General features: G+C 45.0%; 1 protein-coding gene across 2 annotated transcripts in view; it reads right to left on the bottom strand.

The window, feature by feature from the left end:
* Positions 1 to 17,848, bottom strand: part of LOC144698676 (trans-2,3-enoyl-CoA reductase-like) — a 205,644-nt gene that overhangs the window by 89,669 nt on the left and 98,127 nt on the right. For both annotated transcript variants that reach the window (XM_078570507.1, XM_078570508.1), the window contains exon 4: positions 1,941 to 2,044. In XM_078570507.1, the coding sequence (XP_078426633.1) occupies positions 1,941 to 2,044 (104 nt within the window). The remainder of the gene's footprint in view (positions 1 to 1,940; positions 2,045 to 17,848) is intronic.

Raw genomic sequence — 17,848 nt, 5'->3', positions numbered from 1 at the left:
CAACAAGAGCAGCAAACAATAGCCCTGAAGATTCCAGACCATAGGATGTAAACTTCAGGACTCGCTATGATATGACAACTTCTTGGATTTGGGTGAAGAACAATGTGTAAGGGCCTTGTTAATTCCTATCAGCAGTCCTGCATCAACAGAGCAACATTCTGAATGCATTTTCAACCTCCTATGCCACCGGCTTCTTCCAGGTGCCAAGGGCAGGCATCACTTGGATCAGGCCGTGTACTGTTCATTGGTGCATCATTGAGATGACAGATGGCCTATTCTGTTACTTGTCAATATACATCAGGTTCATTTGTGGGAGCAAACACCAGCTGGAGTGGCAAAGCTAATTTTACCAGCCACGTAACATTGCCCGAGCATAAGACCCTACTCACTACAAACAAACTGGGATTTGAGCTGCAGCAGAAAGCCTCTCCATTTTATTAACAAATAAAATTACTACACCTTTGCCATTCAAATGATGTGCAATCACCATCAAAAGATTATATGAAGCCTCAGAATTACATATCCCCATCATCAACACTGTTGTTTACTTTTAAACATTTTTAATGGATGTCAGTGTTGTAAGAGCCATTGAATATTTTAATTTGTTTGAGAGCTTGGTTTCCTAATCCAACAAAATAGGTAGTTGTTATGATCCATATGCACTATAGCTAAAAGAATTTACTATCCACCCAGGACTGGAGGCTGCTGAGAGTCAGCAATCTGAGCCTAGAGAACCAATAGTTTTTTTTCAGGTCTGACCAAAGTAATGCTTAGTTTGCAGGGGCTGTTCATAACAGGTTAACTTAAAGACAGAATCCAAGTTTAGTTTCTGGGAGATAAGAATTACCTGCCTCAGAAGTTTTTGATGGTACCTCTGCAGAACTCCCAGAGGCCACAAGAAGAGGCCAACAAACATTCATGAAACAAAAATATAATAGATCAAATCTCTGGGCTCCTGAGACACTGGGGGGCTTCCCCCTCTCATCCACAGCAAGTTCAATGGAAGAACTGTAGAAAATTTACAAAATTTAAAAAAAGGAATACATCATTTTTCTGGAGTTTCCATAGCTGTTCCAGCAATGTTACAGTGGAGAACAGAAGGATGACCCTGGAAATTCACCCAATGGGTAGGATTTTCTGGCCCTGCCTATTGCCGGGATCATCCAGTCCCACGGCAAGTCAATGGGCAATTGGCTGGGCGGTTGAATTGCCCATGGTGGGTTCCACCATGATGGGGCCGAAAAATCCCAGCCAATGTTTCCAGTGTTTGGAATTGTTTGGTGGTGCCTTGAATAATGAGTTGACATGAGTTGCAGTCTGTCGCATGCTGTGCGCTATTGCTATGAAAAGAGACACAAATACTCGTTGAAGAAGAGGAGTGGCAAAGGTTCCACAAAGAAAATGATGGAGAATATGGACCTCTCTGTGCAACACATAAGTATACCCCCTATGTGGGGTAAATGTGATGGACATCAATAAAGTTTTGCATTGATTCCTGCACATTCCATTTTCTGCAAACAAGGACAGAGTGTCAAAATATGTAAAAACCACTGGTGTTTTTTTTTCATTAGGCACTAGGCTTAGTATTTCTATTTATTGATTCTTGTTCATCTAACACTTCCTATGTCCCAATGTACCTTCAAAGGAAAACTAATCTCAATTCTGGCTGGGACAGCGATCGCAATGTACAAGGGTTAAGCACCAATTAATATAAGTTTTCTCCTGAACCAATTTAGATTGTCTAGCAAGCAATTTACAAGATTTTATTTCCTCTAAAAGGCCTGAGGACTTTGATCTAGTTTTTCACCTTGCCCTGGACACTGCATGGAACTTGGTGGTAGATGGTCTCCTGACCTGATGCAGAAGACAAAACACCATTGTATAGGTTGGGCTACATTGGACAGTGTGGCTCTTAATGCTAAGGTGCTGTTATACGTTACCGTGATCCAGCTTATTTGTGTCCCCAGATCTCTGAAGTATAATGTAATGATGGAGGATGCTGCAAGATTCTTAATGACTTTGGTTTCGTTCAGTACAGGACCAGCTGTGAACAGGCAAGACCAGGAAGAGTGTTATATTTTTGTCATCACTTCAGTAAAGACAGAGTGAACATTGCAACCATTTCATTACTGCAACTGTCAAACTAAACCAAGATTAGGAAAATGTTAAGAACAAAAAACTACTGCGGATGCTGGAAATCCAAAACAAAAACAGAATTACCTGGAAAAACTCAGCAGGTCTGGCAGCATCGGCGGAGAAGAAAAGAGTTGACGTTTCGAGTCCTCATGACCCTTCAGCAGAACTCTGCTGAAGTTCTGCTGGAGGGTCATGAGGACTCGAAACGTCAACTCTTTTCTTCTCCGCCGATGCTGCCAGACCTGCTGAGTTTTTCCAGGTAATTCTGTTTAGGAAAATGTTGCTAATTTAGAAGCATAAATGGTGATAATGTGGAACTCATTGCTACATGGAATGTTTGAAGCCTTCAGCCATTTAAGAAGAGGCTGAATGCAAATCTGAGGGCGGAATTTTCCGTGCCTACTCGCATCAGGCGTCATGTCGGGCTTGAGTGGACAATATGGTGGGAAGGCCAAAAATCGGTTTCATGACGTTGTGAAACTAGTTTGCAATCATCTGCTCCACCCATCCATGATGGGCCACGTTTCCCACTGTTGCACATCAGGAACTTAACTGTAATACATCTGCACAGTATTATAAGCTCAGCTCACTGGATTCACCCCCTACGCTGGATCATTCAGGCACGTCAGCATGATTGCATGCCGACCTGTTTCACAGCTGAACATAAGCAATATGCACCTGGTGAGCTGCACTTTGCTCAGGACTTTGAGGTTTGTTTGCCTACCTGGCATTGGGCAGCACTTATGGTCATCAGTACCAGGCTTCACAGGCAGCACCACTTCATTTTTCGGGGTGCTCATGGGCAGGTCTCTACTTATAAGGCCAGCCGTAAGGTGGGAGTGGCTTTTCAACGGTTGAAGGGCTATGGTTTGTTTGGGGAATAGGGAGAAGTGGCCTCAGAAAAGGGGAGAGGTGGCAGAGTGCGTGCTGTACTGCGGAAGGAGGGGTATCCCTGGGTGTGTGAGAGGACATGGTGATCTGCGCATGTGGCCTCAAGAGGTTGAGGGTTGAGGAGGTAGTCTCCAGAGGAGATGAAGCCAGATAGAGATGTGAGGGTGTATGTGAGGGAGTGAACGGTGATGTCCCTTGATCTGGTAGTGAGTGAGATGCCAGTGAATGCGTGGTGGGCTTGAGTGTGTGAGTTTAGGGTGATGAGATGGTTGCCTTATCCTGGATGAGATAATTCATCCTCTTTCTGCACTGGGTGGCCAACAACTTTTGTGCAGTGTTTGCACTGACCACCACTGCCACAGCCTCCCAAGCCTGAGTGGTGACACTGATGGGCCTCTTGCAGCTAGACCGAGGATAAAGAAGATCGCAGTGGGCTCCAATGGTGTCCAGAAGACGTTTCAGCAATGCGTTACTGAATCAGGGGGCTGCAGTCTTCTTGCCTTTCAGGTTTATGTCTCCTGTGTAGCAGCCCAGGGCTGGAAGTACTGAGAGGTGTGTGCATGACTGCACTTTAAATTTGGCGCCCAGCATGAAGAAGCAGCAAGGTGATGGCGTGGCTGGTAAACTGGCGGCTACCCACTGGCGAAATGGCGTGTTTCCTGGGAATGCATGATTAATGAGGTGGGAATGGGATGAGACAGCGTGAAAAGCCGATGGGTAAAATATTCTTTTTCCAGCCCACTACTGCACTTAGTGCAAATCTTGGATAATTCTGCCCTGAGAGGCGTCCTGCTTATACTTTCTCCACCTGTATTCATGCAGGACAAGCTGACACACAACAAAAGGGAGAGGTCGCAGACCAGTGGAGGAATGCCTGAAATCAAGGTCCTCATGGACTTAGGAAATAGACTCATCTAGCTGGCTGGCGAGGATCTGGACCATTCCTGTGCTGATGGTGAGGTCGGCAGTGCTCTGCCAAGTGAGGATCCAGCAGTGCAACATCCATCAGGCAACCATGCTGTGAGTGGTGTATCATGTTTCACAGGCGATTGCCATGCACTAATTATCTCCCTTTGCTTTCACAGGCACATTTGGGAAACAGCGGAGAGGGTCCATGGCCCAGGGTCTCCAATCAAGCCCCAAAGAAACCTTTGAAGAAGAACCTGATGGGACCTTCATTGAAGACCTGTCACAATGCTCACCCACACCCTCCACCAGCGCAGAAGTATACACCTCTGTGGGACCTAGCTTTACAGTAGCTTTGGGGTCACAGTCTGGTGAGTGGATTGCACTTTCTGATCCACAGAAGGAGGCAGCAGGGTCTTCCCAGGTTTCTGGAACTCGGAGGACTGCTGGAGACCAGAAATCTGCTGAGTACAAGTCAGATGACGAGCCTCTGGACTCAGTCATGTCACAGTTGCTGAAGCTGCAAAGGCAAGCTCAGGAACATCAGGAAGGGATGTCCACTGCACTCCTCAGATTGCAAGGCATGACAGAGGAGTCTGTCTGCCTTCAGTATGATGTGATAGTGCCAGCATGCCAACACACCGAGGTCAACACTGGCAGGATGGCGGCTGCCATGGCGACCTTGGTCCAGGATATCAGTCCTGCACTGCTTTACAGACTGAACTCCATCGCTGAAACCATAGTTGGCCTCCAACAGTATCAATGTGAGAGGGGTGTGGGGCAGCTTGATTTAACTCCTGCTTCCCCTTCTCCTCAAGGAGTCACCCAGAGGCCCTTGGGCACCCTTAGCGGGGAGGATCTGCAGCTTGTCACCCTGGGGCTATCTACACAGGTGACTCTGGGAGTGTCCAGCCCATCTGAGTCCCCTCTTCCTGTGACCTCAGCAGCTCCAGCTCCACAGGCCTAGGAGGGTGCCACTGCCACACAGCAGGACATCAAAAGCAGGTCTCAGCCCACCAGAAGATGCCTTTCAAGGTCATCACAGACAGGGTGCAACAGCTGCTTCCACCTCCGCTGTGGATGTTGGGGGAGCAACAAGATGTAGCGACAAGGTTAGAAAGGTTAAGAAGATGTAACTCTTTTGAGTCAAGACAATAAAACTAAATTAACAAAAATGGGGACAGTTAAGAAGATGTAATTGCACCAACTGGGCATGGGTGTTAATCACTTGTATATAATGTTCACTTTGTTAATAAACTCTCAAGAATATCTCCTTGCCTATGGCTCCTTATTCTGATGAGCAGTGTTTTTGTTACCAAGATGTGAAACCTTGGCCCCTGCACAAGATATAGGCAGGTGTCTCAGTCCAGTGCCTCCTCCCTGTGCTTTATGCAACTTTCCAAGCACGCTGAAGGTGCACCTTCACTGTCACTAGTCACATCAGTGATGCCTGCACTTCAATGGGGCGTTTCATAGCTGCCAGAATATCCAGGGACAGCGGCACAAAGTTCCGTCATTTTCTGTGTGTGCCCCCAGCACCTTTGAGGTGCAGCTGCCCCCACCATCTCATCAGCATCTATGTCCGATGACAGTGTGGTCCTGAAGGTTTCAGCTCAGGAATGATACCATAGGTTCAGGAGAAGTTAAAATTACCCTGCTGCATCTCCATGATATGACCTTTTTCACAAAGCGCAAGTGAGCTGCCATCAGCCAGACAGGAGTCATACATTTACAGATGCAATGTGAGAATCTATGTCAATGATGTGCAGCTCCTCCATCTCCTCCTCAGCCAGTTACTCTCTCTGTTGCAGCACCAGGTTTTGAAGGGCACAGCAGGCAATGATGATGCGTGATACCCTCTGTGGACTGTATTGCAGTCCAGACTGGCCCAGGCACCGGAACCTCAGTTTCAACATTCCGATGGTTTGCTTCACCAAAGTGCGAATTGCAGCATGAGCAGAGTGCCACTGACATGGTGCTCAGGTCTCCATAGCAACAAACGGTCAATTATGTCAACTGCAAGGGCTTCCACTCACTGAATGTTTAACTGGTGTGCGACCACCACAAACACATCCCATAGGTCTGCGCACAGTTCCCAGAGAGGACTCCTACATTCTCAGTAGGTCTTAGATCACTGATGTCTTCCAGGGTCTACAGACGCTGCAGGGATGTTCAGGGACAAGGGCTATCTGCAGAGGACGTGGCTGATGACACCCGTGTGGTGGCCTCAGACTGTAGCAGAGCGAAGGTATAACGAGGTCATGCTGTAACTCGCAACGTGGTGGAGCAGACCATTGGAATGTTGAAAATGAGGTTCCGGTACCTGGACCGGTCTAGTAGAGCCCTGTAATATAGTCCACAGAGGGTGTCACGTATTGTCATCACCTGCTGTGCCCTTCACAACCTGATGCTGCAATGAGGAGAGGAGATAGCGGAGAGGAGATGGTGGTAAAGCTTTGAGAAACAATGACCAAGGGCAGGATTAATGGTCACTTCTGTAAGAAGCGATAGTATTATTTTAATTGAAACTTATGGTTGAGACTTGTGAGGCTATCCAACCCAGGAGCTCTCTATGGATTGAATGAAATATGGAATGTCTTTTGTTGTAAAGAAACTGACAAATCTTACCAGCATGCTTTGCAAAACTAAACGAATTTTTGAAGTAAAGTAACCCCTAGCTTTTAAGATAGACACAGGGCACATGGGAGGACCTAGAGGGTGGGTGCAAAGGCAGAGCTTTGCATAAGGGGCATAAGAGACCTGAGGGGGTGGGTGGAGGGCGGGTTTAGCATAGGGGGCATGAGGGGACATAGGAGATGGGTAGAAGGGCAGACTTGGTATAGGGAGCATGAGGGGTCTGAGAGGGTGGGTGGGGGCATGTAATATGGCATAGGGAGCATGAGGGGGACCCTTTGAACTTACCTCTTAAAATGTCCCTTCATGCACACTAGGGTTCATGAATTCTCTAAGAAGCTGTGAACCACAACTCTTTAAAAACCTGACTCCATGAAAATTGCTGAGGAGTAGGAGATACCAATCTCTGCAATGAAACTGGCCAGCTCGGTAGTGCCGGATGTGGGCTTCTGACAGGAAGCAGTCCACACCCTTTAAAGGGAACCCTGAAAATTAGACAACCCAAGAATGGATTCAGAACTCCCGTAATTCAGACCCGCCCACTATTTTTAAAGGACTCAGGGGTCAACCCAAGTCAGTGAAAATCCAGGCTCTGATGTCTGTTTCAAGGGGGTTATAGAACCCAACCATAGAGATTCAGCTAATTTAAATGGTGTGAAGCTTGTTTGAAAGCAGCAAAATGGTGACACAAGTTGATATTGATTGATGATGTCAGGGTTTGTCTTCTTTTGAAATATAGAGTAGCTGATTCCACAAGCAAGTTTTACTGTACAAAGTGGTTTAAGACAGATGGACAGTTTTAAGGTAGGATTTAACCCCCATGGATACATTTTTCAACATTTTATTAGACAATTGTAACTTAGTTTGGATTTTGATAGGGCAGTATGATGAAACATCCAAGCCCACCTCGGCAAGAAAAGTACAAAGGTCATTGTAAAGCTTGAATTGACACTGCATATGTGCAAATAAGTCAGTTCCTGAAGAGTACAATCAACAGGAGGTGATTGCTCACTGGGTATAACTTCTTGTAACATATTTGTGACCAACTGGTATTCCTGACTGGTATTCCTACAAAATCTAGTAAAGACATTTATGTTTAATTCTCATAATTGTCATATCGGAACCATAGAGTAGTCTTCTTCACAGAAGTCTGGTGAAGGCCAGAAGTTTACACCTTACATTTGAACAACTGTGGAGTAATTAAAGAAAGACAGCAAAGATTTGTTAAGGGCAAATTGTGTTTAACTAATTTGTTTGAGTAATTTGATGAGATAACAAAGACAATTGCTGAGGGAAGTGCAGTTAATGTGGTTTAACTGGACTTCCAAAATGTCTGATAAAATGCCACATGATCGGCTTGTCAGCAAAGTTGAAGCAAAAGGGAGAGTGGCAGCATAAATACTAAATTGGCTGAGTGACAGGAAACAGAGTAGTGCCTAACATTTTTTTTGGACTGGAGGAAGCTATATAGTGGGGTTTCCAGGGAGTCTGCACTAGAACCATTGTTTTTCTTGATCCATATTAATAACTTGAACTCCGGTGTACAGGGCACAACTTCAAAATTTGCAGGTGGTAAAAGAAATGGAAATATTGTGAACTGTGAGGAGGATAGTGATTAACTTCAAGAGGTTTTAGACAGGCTGGTGGAATGGGCAGACAAATAGCGGATGAATTTTAATGCGGAAAGTGTGAAGTGATGCATTTTTGTAGGAAAAGTGAGGAGATGCAATATATAATGAAGGATACAATTCTAAAGGGGATGCAGTATCAAAGAGACCTGTGGGTAACTGTGGACAAATCATTGAAGGTGGCAGGGCAGGTTAGAAAGGTAGTTAAAAGTTATATGAGATCTTGGGCTGTAAAAATAGAGGCATAGAGTACAAAAGCAAAGAAGTTATGTTGAACATTTTTATAAAACACTGGTTTGGCCTCAATTCAAGTACTGTTGTACACTTCTGGCGACAATACTTTAGGGAGGACATGAAGGCTTTAGAGAGAATGTAGAAAGGATTTACAAGAATCGTTTCAGGGATGAACGACTTCTGTCATGTGGATTATTTAAGAAACTGAGATTGTTATCCTTAGAGAAGAGAGGGTTGAGAGGAAACTGATAGTGGTGTTCAAAATCATGAGGTAACTAGACAGAGAAGATTGAGACAAACTGTTCTGGTTGGTGGAAGGGTCAAGAATCAGACAACATCGACTTAAGGTTCCTGGAAAAAGAAACAGAAGCAGCACAAGGAAAGGTGTTTTGTGCATTGAATGGTTAGGATCTGGAATGCACTGCCTGAGACGGGGGTGGAGGCAGCTTCAGTCATAGCTTTCAAAAGGGAATTGGATAAGCACCTGAAGAGAAAAGATTTGCAGGGCTAAGGGGAGGAAGCGGGTTAGTTGGACAAAGTGGGTTGCTTCTGCAGAGCACCAGCATTGACTCTATGACCCAAATGGCTTCCTTCTGTATCCCCCTCCTTCTACCTTTTCCCTTTTATGTATAAAACCTCTGGATTGTCCAAATCTGCACCCATGTTGAACAAGAGTCTGGGCTGACAGCAGTACTTCATTAAATGTACCCTATACTGTTGCTAATTCCAATACCATACTGCCTGGCATCCTGCGCATAATTCAATATTTGGTGCCAGGCATCAAACTCTATTATACCGACAGTGTTAATTATATACTTCATCATCTCAATGATAGGAGCTGAGACGACTCCACACTTAATTGCAATAAGTTCAATAATTTAAACAAATAATTTATTAGGAAATTGTGGCCCACCAGAATAGTGAGAGATGAATGAAAAATGTTGATGTACACAATTGGACATAGGGTCCCAAGGAACAGATTCAGCTAAATCCAAAACTTGCTCAAACTAACCAAAATCTTTCTATTTCTTCAGGCATCAGTTCAGTGTACTGCTTTTCTAGTTAAATGCACAGCAGAAACAGCAGAGCTGGAAGGAAAAGGCCCATTTAGGAGTGAAAAGAGCTTGGCTTACTTTCAGCACTTCCAGTGATGTGTGAAATTATTGAAGCCAGGTCTCAAATCACTGCTCAGTAACCATTGGGAAAGGAAGCAGAGCAACTTGTTCAACAACTTTTCCTTTCAGTCCAATTTGTTTTGAACAATATCTGTTTCCTTTTAAAAGGAATATTGATGGATTAGTCCTCTATCCAGGTGCCACAGTTATTTGATTGCTAAGTGCAGGGTAACACATCCAATTATAAAGTATAATCTAATGCTTTTTTGTATTTTGGTTTAAATCTCACACAGGAAGCTATCCTGTGGGGCAGGAGATGTAGTCACTTGAATTAATCAGCTTAATAGCAGTAACAATATGCAATTTCATTAAAATCTGAGAGGCATAATACTACTAATTAAAGGGAATGTCTGATGGACTGGAGTAGTTGTTGGATCCTCCACTGAACAATTTAATAAATGGAAGTAAATTGAGGCACATATTCAGCATGTGCATTCAGGGTTATTTCCTCAATGCTCCAATTCCACACCTTAAGACAATACCAGTCCCAGGATTTAAGGAACCAAAAAATGAAATTGAGTTGCACATCAGGGCATTAACCTTGAAATTCATCAAGATGGTGATTCATACAATTACGTTGAGATCACATCTTCAGGTGACCTCTGACATTGACTGTCTTAGAATATATAGGGTTAGTGGGAGTTCACTTAATGAAAATACACACTTGTGCAGCTACACACCTGCCCTGGATGCTGTAAAATTTCCCCCTTCCCCCTCTCTCTCCGTCCAAGCCATGTTCCTCAATAAGCAAAATAAAACTCAAACATCCTCATCCAGAAATGCTAAGTGGATGATCCATCTTAACTTCCTCCTGAGGTTCACACCACCACAAGTACCAGTCTTCAGCCAATTTGACTCATTCCATGCGATTTCAAGAAATGGCTGGGTATACTGGATAGAGCAAAATCTATGGGCCCTGGCAACTCCCAATTGTAGTGCTGAAGACCCATGCTCCAGAATTAGCTGTTTCAGTGCAGTTATAACAATGGTATCTATCCCCAAAATGAAAAATAGCTCAAGTATGTCACTTCCACAAAAAGCAGGACAAATCCAATCTGGCCAAATACCAGCCCAACAGCCTACTCTCAATCATCAGAAATGTAATGGAAGCTGTCATTGACAGTATTATCAAATGGCGCTTACTCACCAATAACCTGCACACTGGTATCAGTTTGGGTTCTACCAGGACCACTCAGCCCCAAACCTCTTTATGGCCTTGATTCAAACATGAAGGAAGAGCTGAATTCAAGAGGTGAGGTGAGAACGACTGCCCTTGACATCACGATAACATTTGACTAAGTGTGCTGCCAAGAAGCCCCAGTAAAATTGAAGTCATTGGGAATTAGCAGAAAATATGACCGTTACTAGTCAGTTACTTATCAGTGTAGGACTGACTGTTATCCGAGGAATTGTGAATAGGACTGAACACAGTGCAATAACTGTCGAATTGACAGTGAACACTGCCACTTCTAACCTTATAATGGAAATAATGCCATTGTGAGGATGCTCATTCCTCTGGGGAGTGGCTGTGGGGTTACCATGAGGTTGCAAGTCCTGCTGAAGGAGATGGCACAGTCATGTGACCACTTTCTTGGTGAATCTAAGAGACTTCAAGCATTTCTCCAAGGTGAAGGTAGAAAAAGTGTGCCCTGAAAATCCATGATGGGCAGAGCTTTCTGTGGAGAGCCCTACACTTCTTCCCTCCAGCCTCTGTTCTATTTGTCTGACATATTGTCCATCCAAGGGCACTGGAAATACAGTCTCTACACCTTGTGCGGTTTATGTGGACAGGCTACCAAATCCTCTGTCCCCCACCCACTGCAGGCCCCCTCCCCCTGTTGCTGAGTTTGGATTAGCGACCAGTATTTGTCTAACCCAGTAACTCACTACAACACCTCCAATATAATCCACAGTGCTTACCCATTTTTTTCCCAATAGCGGAGGTAAATCAAAAGCATCTCACCTGCAAGTTGGATGCTTGTCCCTTTAAATATGGCTAGTTAGGGTTCCTATTGTAGCTGAACATATGTTGAGCTGTGAGTGATTAGTATTGGTGTTCAGTAGACTTGCGTGTTCTTAGCTTCAAAGAAGTGTATCAAAGCAGCCGGAACACTTTCCAGCATGGGGCGCAGAGTAGGCCATGCCAGAAGTGTCCACAAGCATGGTGCACACCATTTTCTGAGTTTGGATCTTCCTTTATGCCAGCATCAATGGCATAACACAGTCCATTTTCACAGCCAGACTGTTTCCATTATAAACGCGAACATAGGAATTTTAATGAAAAAGGCTGACAAGAGTTAAGATCTTTTAATATATGAAGTGCGCCAAGGCGTAAGATTTTTCTTAGATAATTAATTTGTTTACATTATTACTTGAATATTTGTTAAATGAAGGTAACATGTGTGCCTGAAAAGCTGTTTCTTTTAAAAGCCATAATGTGGCCCTATGCCCTGAGCTTTTATAATTTTGCCAAATGCAAGAATCTTTATCAGATAGCTCCTAATTGTAGCAGGTGATTTGCTTTGTACTGGGTAATTTATCAAATAAATTGATTTGTGTAAACTATCCAGTTGTGCAATATTTTTCATTAATCTATGTAGCTAGTTCATAAAATAGTGTATACAATTTAAAACAATTCTAAAGCTTCTCTGTGGTTATGACATTGTTATTGTTAATCCCAGCAGGGGAATATATATGGTAGCTTCATGACTTTTACAGGCAAGAGGAATTAAATCAGAACAGCATACATATTTAGTGCACAAAAATATATGGAAATTCACTGCTGGACTTGATTTTATTCTATTCCAAAAGTGCCCAGTGCCAATGAGTTTTTGAAAGGTCAGGACTGAAAGTCTCCAGGGCCTGTGCTAACGTTTGTTGAGGATGGTGTCCCTTAATGTCCCTCAACATTGTCAACATTACCTGAAGGTGGATGTTGGATGGGAAGATGTGGGGAGAAGGTAGCATGGAGTGGATGGATCTCCCAATCTGTAGGGCAGAATTTTCCCATCCTGCCCCTGCCGGGTTTTGTGGCAGGTGGGATTGGATAATCTAGCGGAAGCCAGAAAGTCGGAAACTTGTCGGCGTAAAAATAGTTGCAATTCTCCCAATGGTGGGTTAATGGCGGGTTAGGTATTCCACTGACTAGTGATGTGAATTCTATTTGTAATCATTCCCATCTCCTGAATACGTATTAAATCAGCCGCTCACCAGAATCACGTGCCAACTTCCAATCTTGCCAGTGGAAATCACGTCAGTCTGAATCTCATTTGAAAAATAAGTGGCAGACCTCACTTCGCTCGCAATTTTAAGGTAAGAGCAATATACATAGCCTACCTGCCACGGCGCTGCACTGGTCTCATTGTGATGCCAGTGGAATGCTACACTGCTGGGCTGTAGGTTTGGTCTGCTCCTGGCCTTGGTAATGAAAAAGACACCACTGTGCAGCAGCACTCAGGCAGGGCATAACATTCAGTCACAGATCAGTACTACCACTGGGGTGGGGGTGGTGTGGTGGGTGCAGGGGTGGTCTGGTCCAGGTGGGTGCCCCCGTTGTCCGGAAGGACACCATTGTGCAATGGTACTCATACAGGGCTGAGCATTGAGAGACAAGCATTTCAACCCGAGTGTGTGTGGGGCGGCGGTGGGGGGGTGGGGATCACAAGCACACGGTGAGCAAAGGGGAGGTGATGGCGTAGTGGTATGGTCACTGGAATAGTGATCCAGAGACTCAGGGTAATGCTCTGGGGACCCAGGTTCCAATCGCACCACAGCAGATGGTGGAATTTGAATTCAATAAAAATCTGGAATTAAAACTCTAATGATGACCATGAAACCATTTTCGATTGTTTTAAAAGCCCATCTGGTTCACTAATGTCCTTTAGGGAAGGGAATCTGCTGTCCTTACCTGGTCCAGCCTACATGTGACTCCAGACCCACAGCAATGTGGTTGACTCTCAAATGCCCTCTGAACAAGGGCAATTAGGGAATGGCAATAAATATTTGCCTAGCCAGCAACTTCCGCATCCCATGAACGAAAAAAAAAGGCTTTGCAAGGTGTTTGGGGGAAGGGGGCACGATAGAAGGCAGAGGGCAGGAAGGCTTTGCAAATGGGTGAAGGAGGAAGGGGAGCAATGGAAGGCAGAGGAGAGACCGAGGGGTGGAAAGCTGGAGCTTGAAACTAAAACACAGACAAACAAGGGGCTGAATGGGATACCATATGTATGGATGGGAGGGGATGCACGCAGAGTCTGCAATAGGACAGGTGAGGGGTGTTAGTGTGGCACAAGAGAGGTGGGTTGCACGGGGACTCATTGGGGGGGTGGGGAAATGTGGTTGGGAAGGGAGATAGTGTTGTAGTCTTCAGTCAAGAGGGTAATGGGGAACTCTATGAAAGTCAGCATGCTTGTTCTGAGGCTTGCAGTCAAGAGCCAGAGAGAAGAGGCTGTCCTGGGGCTTCGTGGATCTCACAGTCAAGAGTCAGGGAGTTGAGACAGTCATGGGATGCAGCGGGCTATGCTGCAGGAGTAATCATTGGAACTATGGTGTACTCCAGCTCCGGGTAGATGCAAGGGCTCGATGCTAAATAGAAATAATGCACAACTTGGTGTGCAGGGCTTTTCATAGTCCCTATCCATTGGCTTGTCTGTTTCTGCACTGGGCTGCAGATGGAATGGTTATGGTTATGGGAGACATCTCCAGCCTGTATTTGGGGAATACATAATAAAGGGCAATGGGGGGGTGGGGGAGGGCGCAATTGGTGGTGTTGGGGTGGGAGTGGTATGTGAGGTTTTCCTGGGACACTGTTGAGGGAGGTTCTCCTCAGTACGTGACCATCCACACAGCCTCTAGATGGGGAGGGGTGAGGTCAGTAATGATGGGACGGGGGGAGGGTAGGAATGTTGAGCACAACAACAATGGGATTCAGTATTATTGGGGGAGGCTGGAGAATAACAGGAGGGAGCTCTACCTTCACATCGTGAGGTTCCAGGTAAATCTCTGGGATGCGGACATTCAGAGTGGGAGCTTCAAAGCTGGTCTCGAAATAATAGCGCAGAACCACCATCTTGCTTTATCAGAGTTAAGGCACAGTTATAAATCGAAAGTAGAAGCGATTCTGAATGGGAGGGGTCTCATGTGGGAGGAGAGCACTGTTGGAGTAGGGGGCCCCTTCTGCGGGCGCACTCTAACTTGTTGGTGCCACAAAAGTACATGCAGTCTCATTAGAGAGAAAGGAGGAATATTTCCTTGTAAAGATAGCCAATTGGAAGCTAATGCCTTTATCAGCGCTGATACAGCGATATTCAGGAGTCAATGGCTTAATATCACAGTCAGTGTGATATTAAGCCACTGTTGCATCTCAACATTAACACACAGGAACGTGATATTTGGGAATGCAGGCAACATTTAAGGAGGCACAGGCGTAACATATATGGCATTCCATCAACGGACACCTGTCATGTGCTTTCCAGAATTGGTATTCATAACGGGCCAAAGGACATCCAGTCATTAATCATGAGCATCTTATTGTTAATTAAAAGCAAAATACTGCAGATGCTGGAAATCTGAAACAAAAACAGAAAATGCTGGAAAACTCAACGGGTCTAACAGCATCTGTGGAGAGAAAAACAGGGTTAACGTTTCAAGTCCATATGAAGAAGAATTTTTCCAGATTTTCCGTTTTTGTTATTGTGAATTAGTACGGCAATCAGAGATTGGAGCACTGAGCTAGGTCACGGGTCACCCACTGAAATGTTAGCTGATGACATCAGCGCATGTCATTGAAACTTTCTCAAACCACTGAAGGATTCAGATGGTAAATCTCAGGGATGGCATATTAGTCACCGCAATGTGTCTGTTAGTGCCTCAGATACAAGGCTGCATCAGCGACAAGGTAAGTAGGGCAGAAACCACCATACACCATTACAGATGCTATTGGTAACAAATTGTGAACTTCACTATGTTGACCCATTAATCACTAATATGCTCAATTTTTCATTTTGGGGAGAAGAATAAAGCAATTATGGATCAAGAACTCAATGCTGCTTTTTTGAGGATTCTAATGCAATGGGCGAGGAAAAGGAGGGGGAGACGACGCCAAGCGCAGCTCCAGTTGGAGGCCTCACCTGAGGTCCAGGATCAAGTGGAGCCAGAGCAAGAACAAAAGGATCAGGAGGAGAGAACCAGACAACAGAAGCGAATTGCCAGACCTAGGGTATACCAAAGAAGACTCTTCTATTTACAGATGAGTGAGAGACAATGCCGCACATGTCTGCGCTTGTCCTAAGCTCGGGTACATCACATATACCACATTCTTAATGAGGACCTAATACCCTGTAGAGTGGGAGGCTATCTCCTGCAGTGGCTTTAAAGGTGGTCGCAGTGCTCAATTTCTTTGAAATAGAGCTTCAGGGAGCCACAGGGGACCTGTGCGGCATCTTGCAGTTGGCAATACATAGATGCATAAAGGAGGTCACATATGCCCTCTACAGCAAGGCACATCACCATCTGAGGCTTACTCTTGATGTAGATAGCCAGGCTGTGAGATTCAATGCCTTCACAACAATCTCTGGCTTCCCAAGAGTGCAGGGTGCAATCGACTGTACCCATGTGGCTTTAAGGGCTCCATGGCAACAGCCACGAATGTTCATCAACCGTAATGTCTATCATTCCATCAATGTTCAACCTCTGTGTGATCATCGGAAGCACATGATGCACATTTGTGCCAGGTACCCTGGGAGCTGCCATGACTCCTACATCCTGAGTCACTCCCAGCTGCCTCAGATTTTCAAAGGGCCCGAATGTCTGCAGGGATGGCTGCTTGGGGATAAGGGACACCCACTGAAATGCTGGCTGATGACACCAGTGTGTCGGCCACAGACTCTTTTGGAGGAGAGGTACGACGCAGCTCACATCTCCACATGGTCCCTAATTGAGCAGACTATTGGCATTCTGAAGATGCGCTTCAGATGTTTGGACTGCTCAGGTGGCACACTACAGTATTCTCACGATAGGGTTTCATCTCTATGACACTCACTGTGTGTTGCGCTCTTCACAACCTGGCACTGCAAAGAGGTGATCCCTTGTCAGCGGGTGAAATGGAGGAGGATGAGAAGGATGATCAGGAGGCCCAAGAACCTCAAGAGGGTGATGAGGGTCAGTTTGAATGTGACGACGCCAAAGAGGAAGGAAGATTTTTTTTTTTCTTTTTAATTCATTCATGGGATGTGGACATCGCTGGCTAGGCCAGAACTTTTAATCCATCTCCAGAGAACACATGGAGTCACACAAAGGCAAGACCAGGTAAGGACAACAGATTTCCTTCCCTAAAGGGGCATTAGTGAACCAGATGGGTTTTTACAACAATCGACAATGGTTTCATTGCCATCATCAGACTTTTAATTCCAGATTTTTATTGAATTCAAATTTCACCATCTGCCTTGGTGGGATTCGAAACATTATCTTGGGTCTTTGGAATACTTAGTGACAATGTTATTATGCCACTGTGGGAGATGTACCTGTGACACTTTAATTGCTACCAGATTTCAGGTGGAGTAATTGAAGGCAAGGGGAGATGGCTGCATTTCTCCTGGCCCCGAAGGCCATTCCATTTCATTGAAACGGATGTTCAAACAGTCACATTGAGAGCTAGTTCAGCATTCACACTTGCACCTTCTAGCCTCATGAAGCACCAGGCCATGATCTCTAAGAAGGTCAGTGGTGCCCTCTGTACATGCTTGTTCTAGGAAGTAAGCGTCCACTCAAAAATGAGAACACTGCAAAAACACACTTGAAGCAGCCGTCGCCACATTAATGAGAAACTACAGCAGCCAGTGAGTTGAGGACATGTTTGGGGATTTGCTCCTATCGTCCAGCTCTTGTCCTTCAGCTCTACCACTGAGGCGACACAACTGCCTCTAATCACTCAAAGCTGCTGAGCTCACCTTACACAATGGTGTATCATCAGGAAGAAGAGTTACAAGCGCTTTAACCGCACACTTCCAATAAAGATTTCAACACATTTGTTGGCAGCACGCCCGCCGATAATAGAAAGTCCTATTAAAGCCATTAACAAGGTAATTAAGTTGAAGTTTACACCTCCCGCCCAACCTAACGGTTGGCGGGCAGGTGAAAAGGCCAAGCGGCCTTTACATTTTTTAGGAAACCTCATCTACGAGTGGGATGGGGTTTCCTAAAGCTATTACAAATTAAATAAAAACTTTCTTATGAAGTTAAAAACATGTT

The sequence above is a fragment of the Cetorhinus maximus genome, chromosome 2 (assembly GCF_964194155.1).
Source record: "Cetorhinus maximus chromosome 2, sCetMax3.hap1.1, whole genome shotgun sequence".
NCBI lineage: Eukaryota > Metazoa > Chordata > Chondrichthyes > Lamniformes > Cetorhinidae > Cetorhinus > Cetorhinus maximus.
Note: the sequence above shows the minus strand (reverse complement) of the source record. Positions and strands in the feature narration are given on the sequence as shown.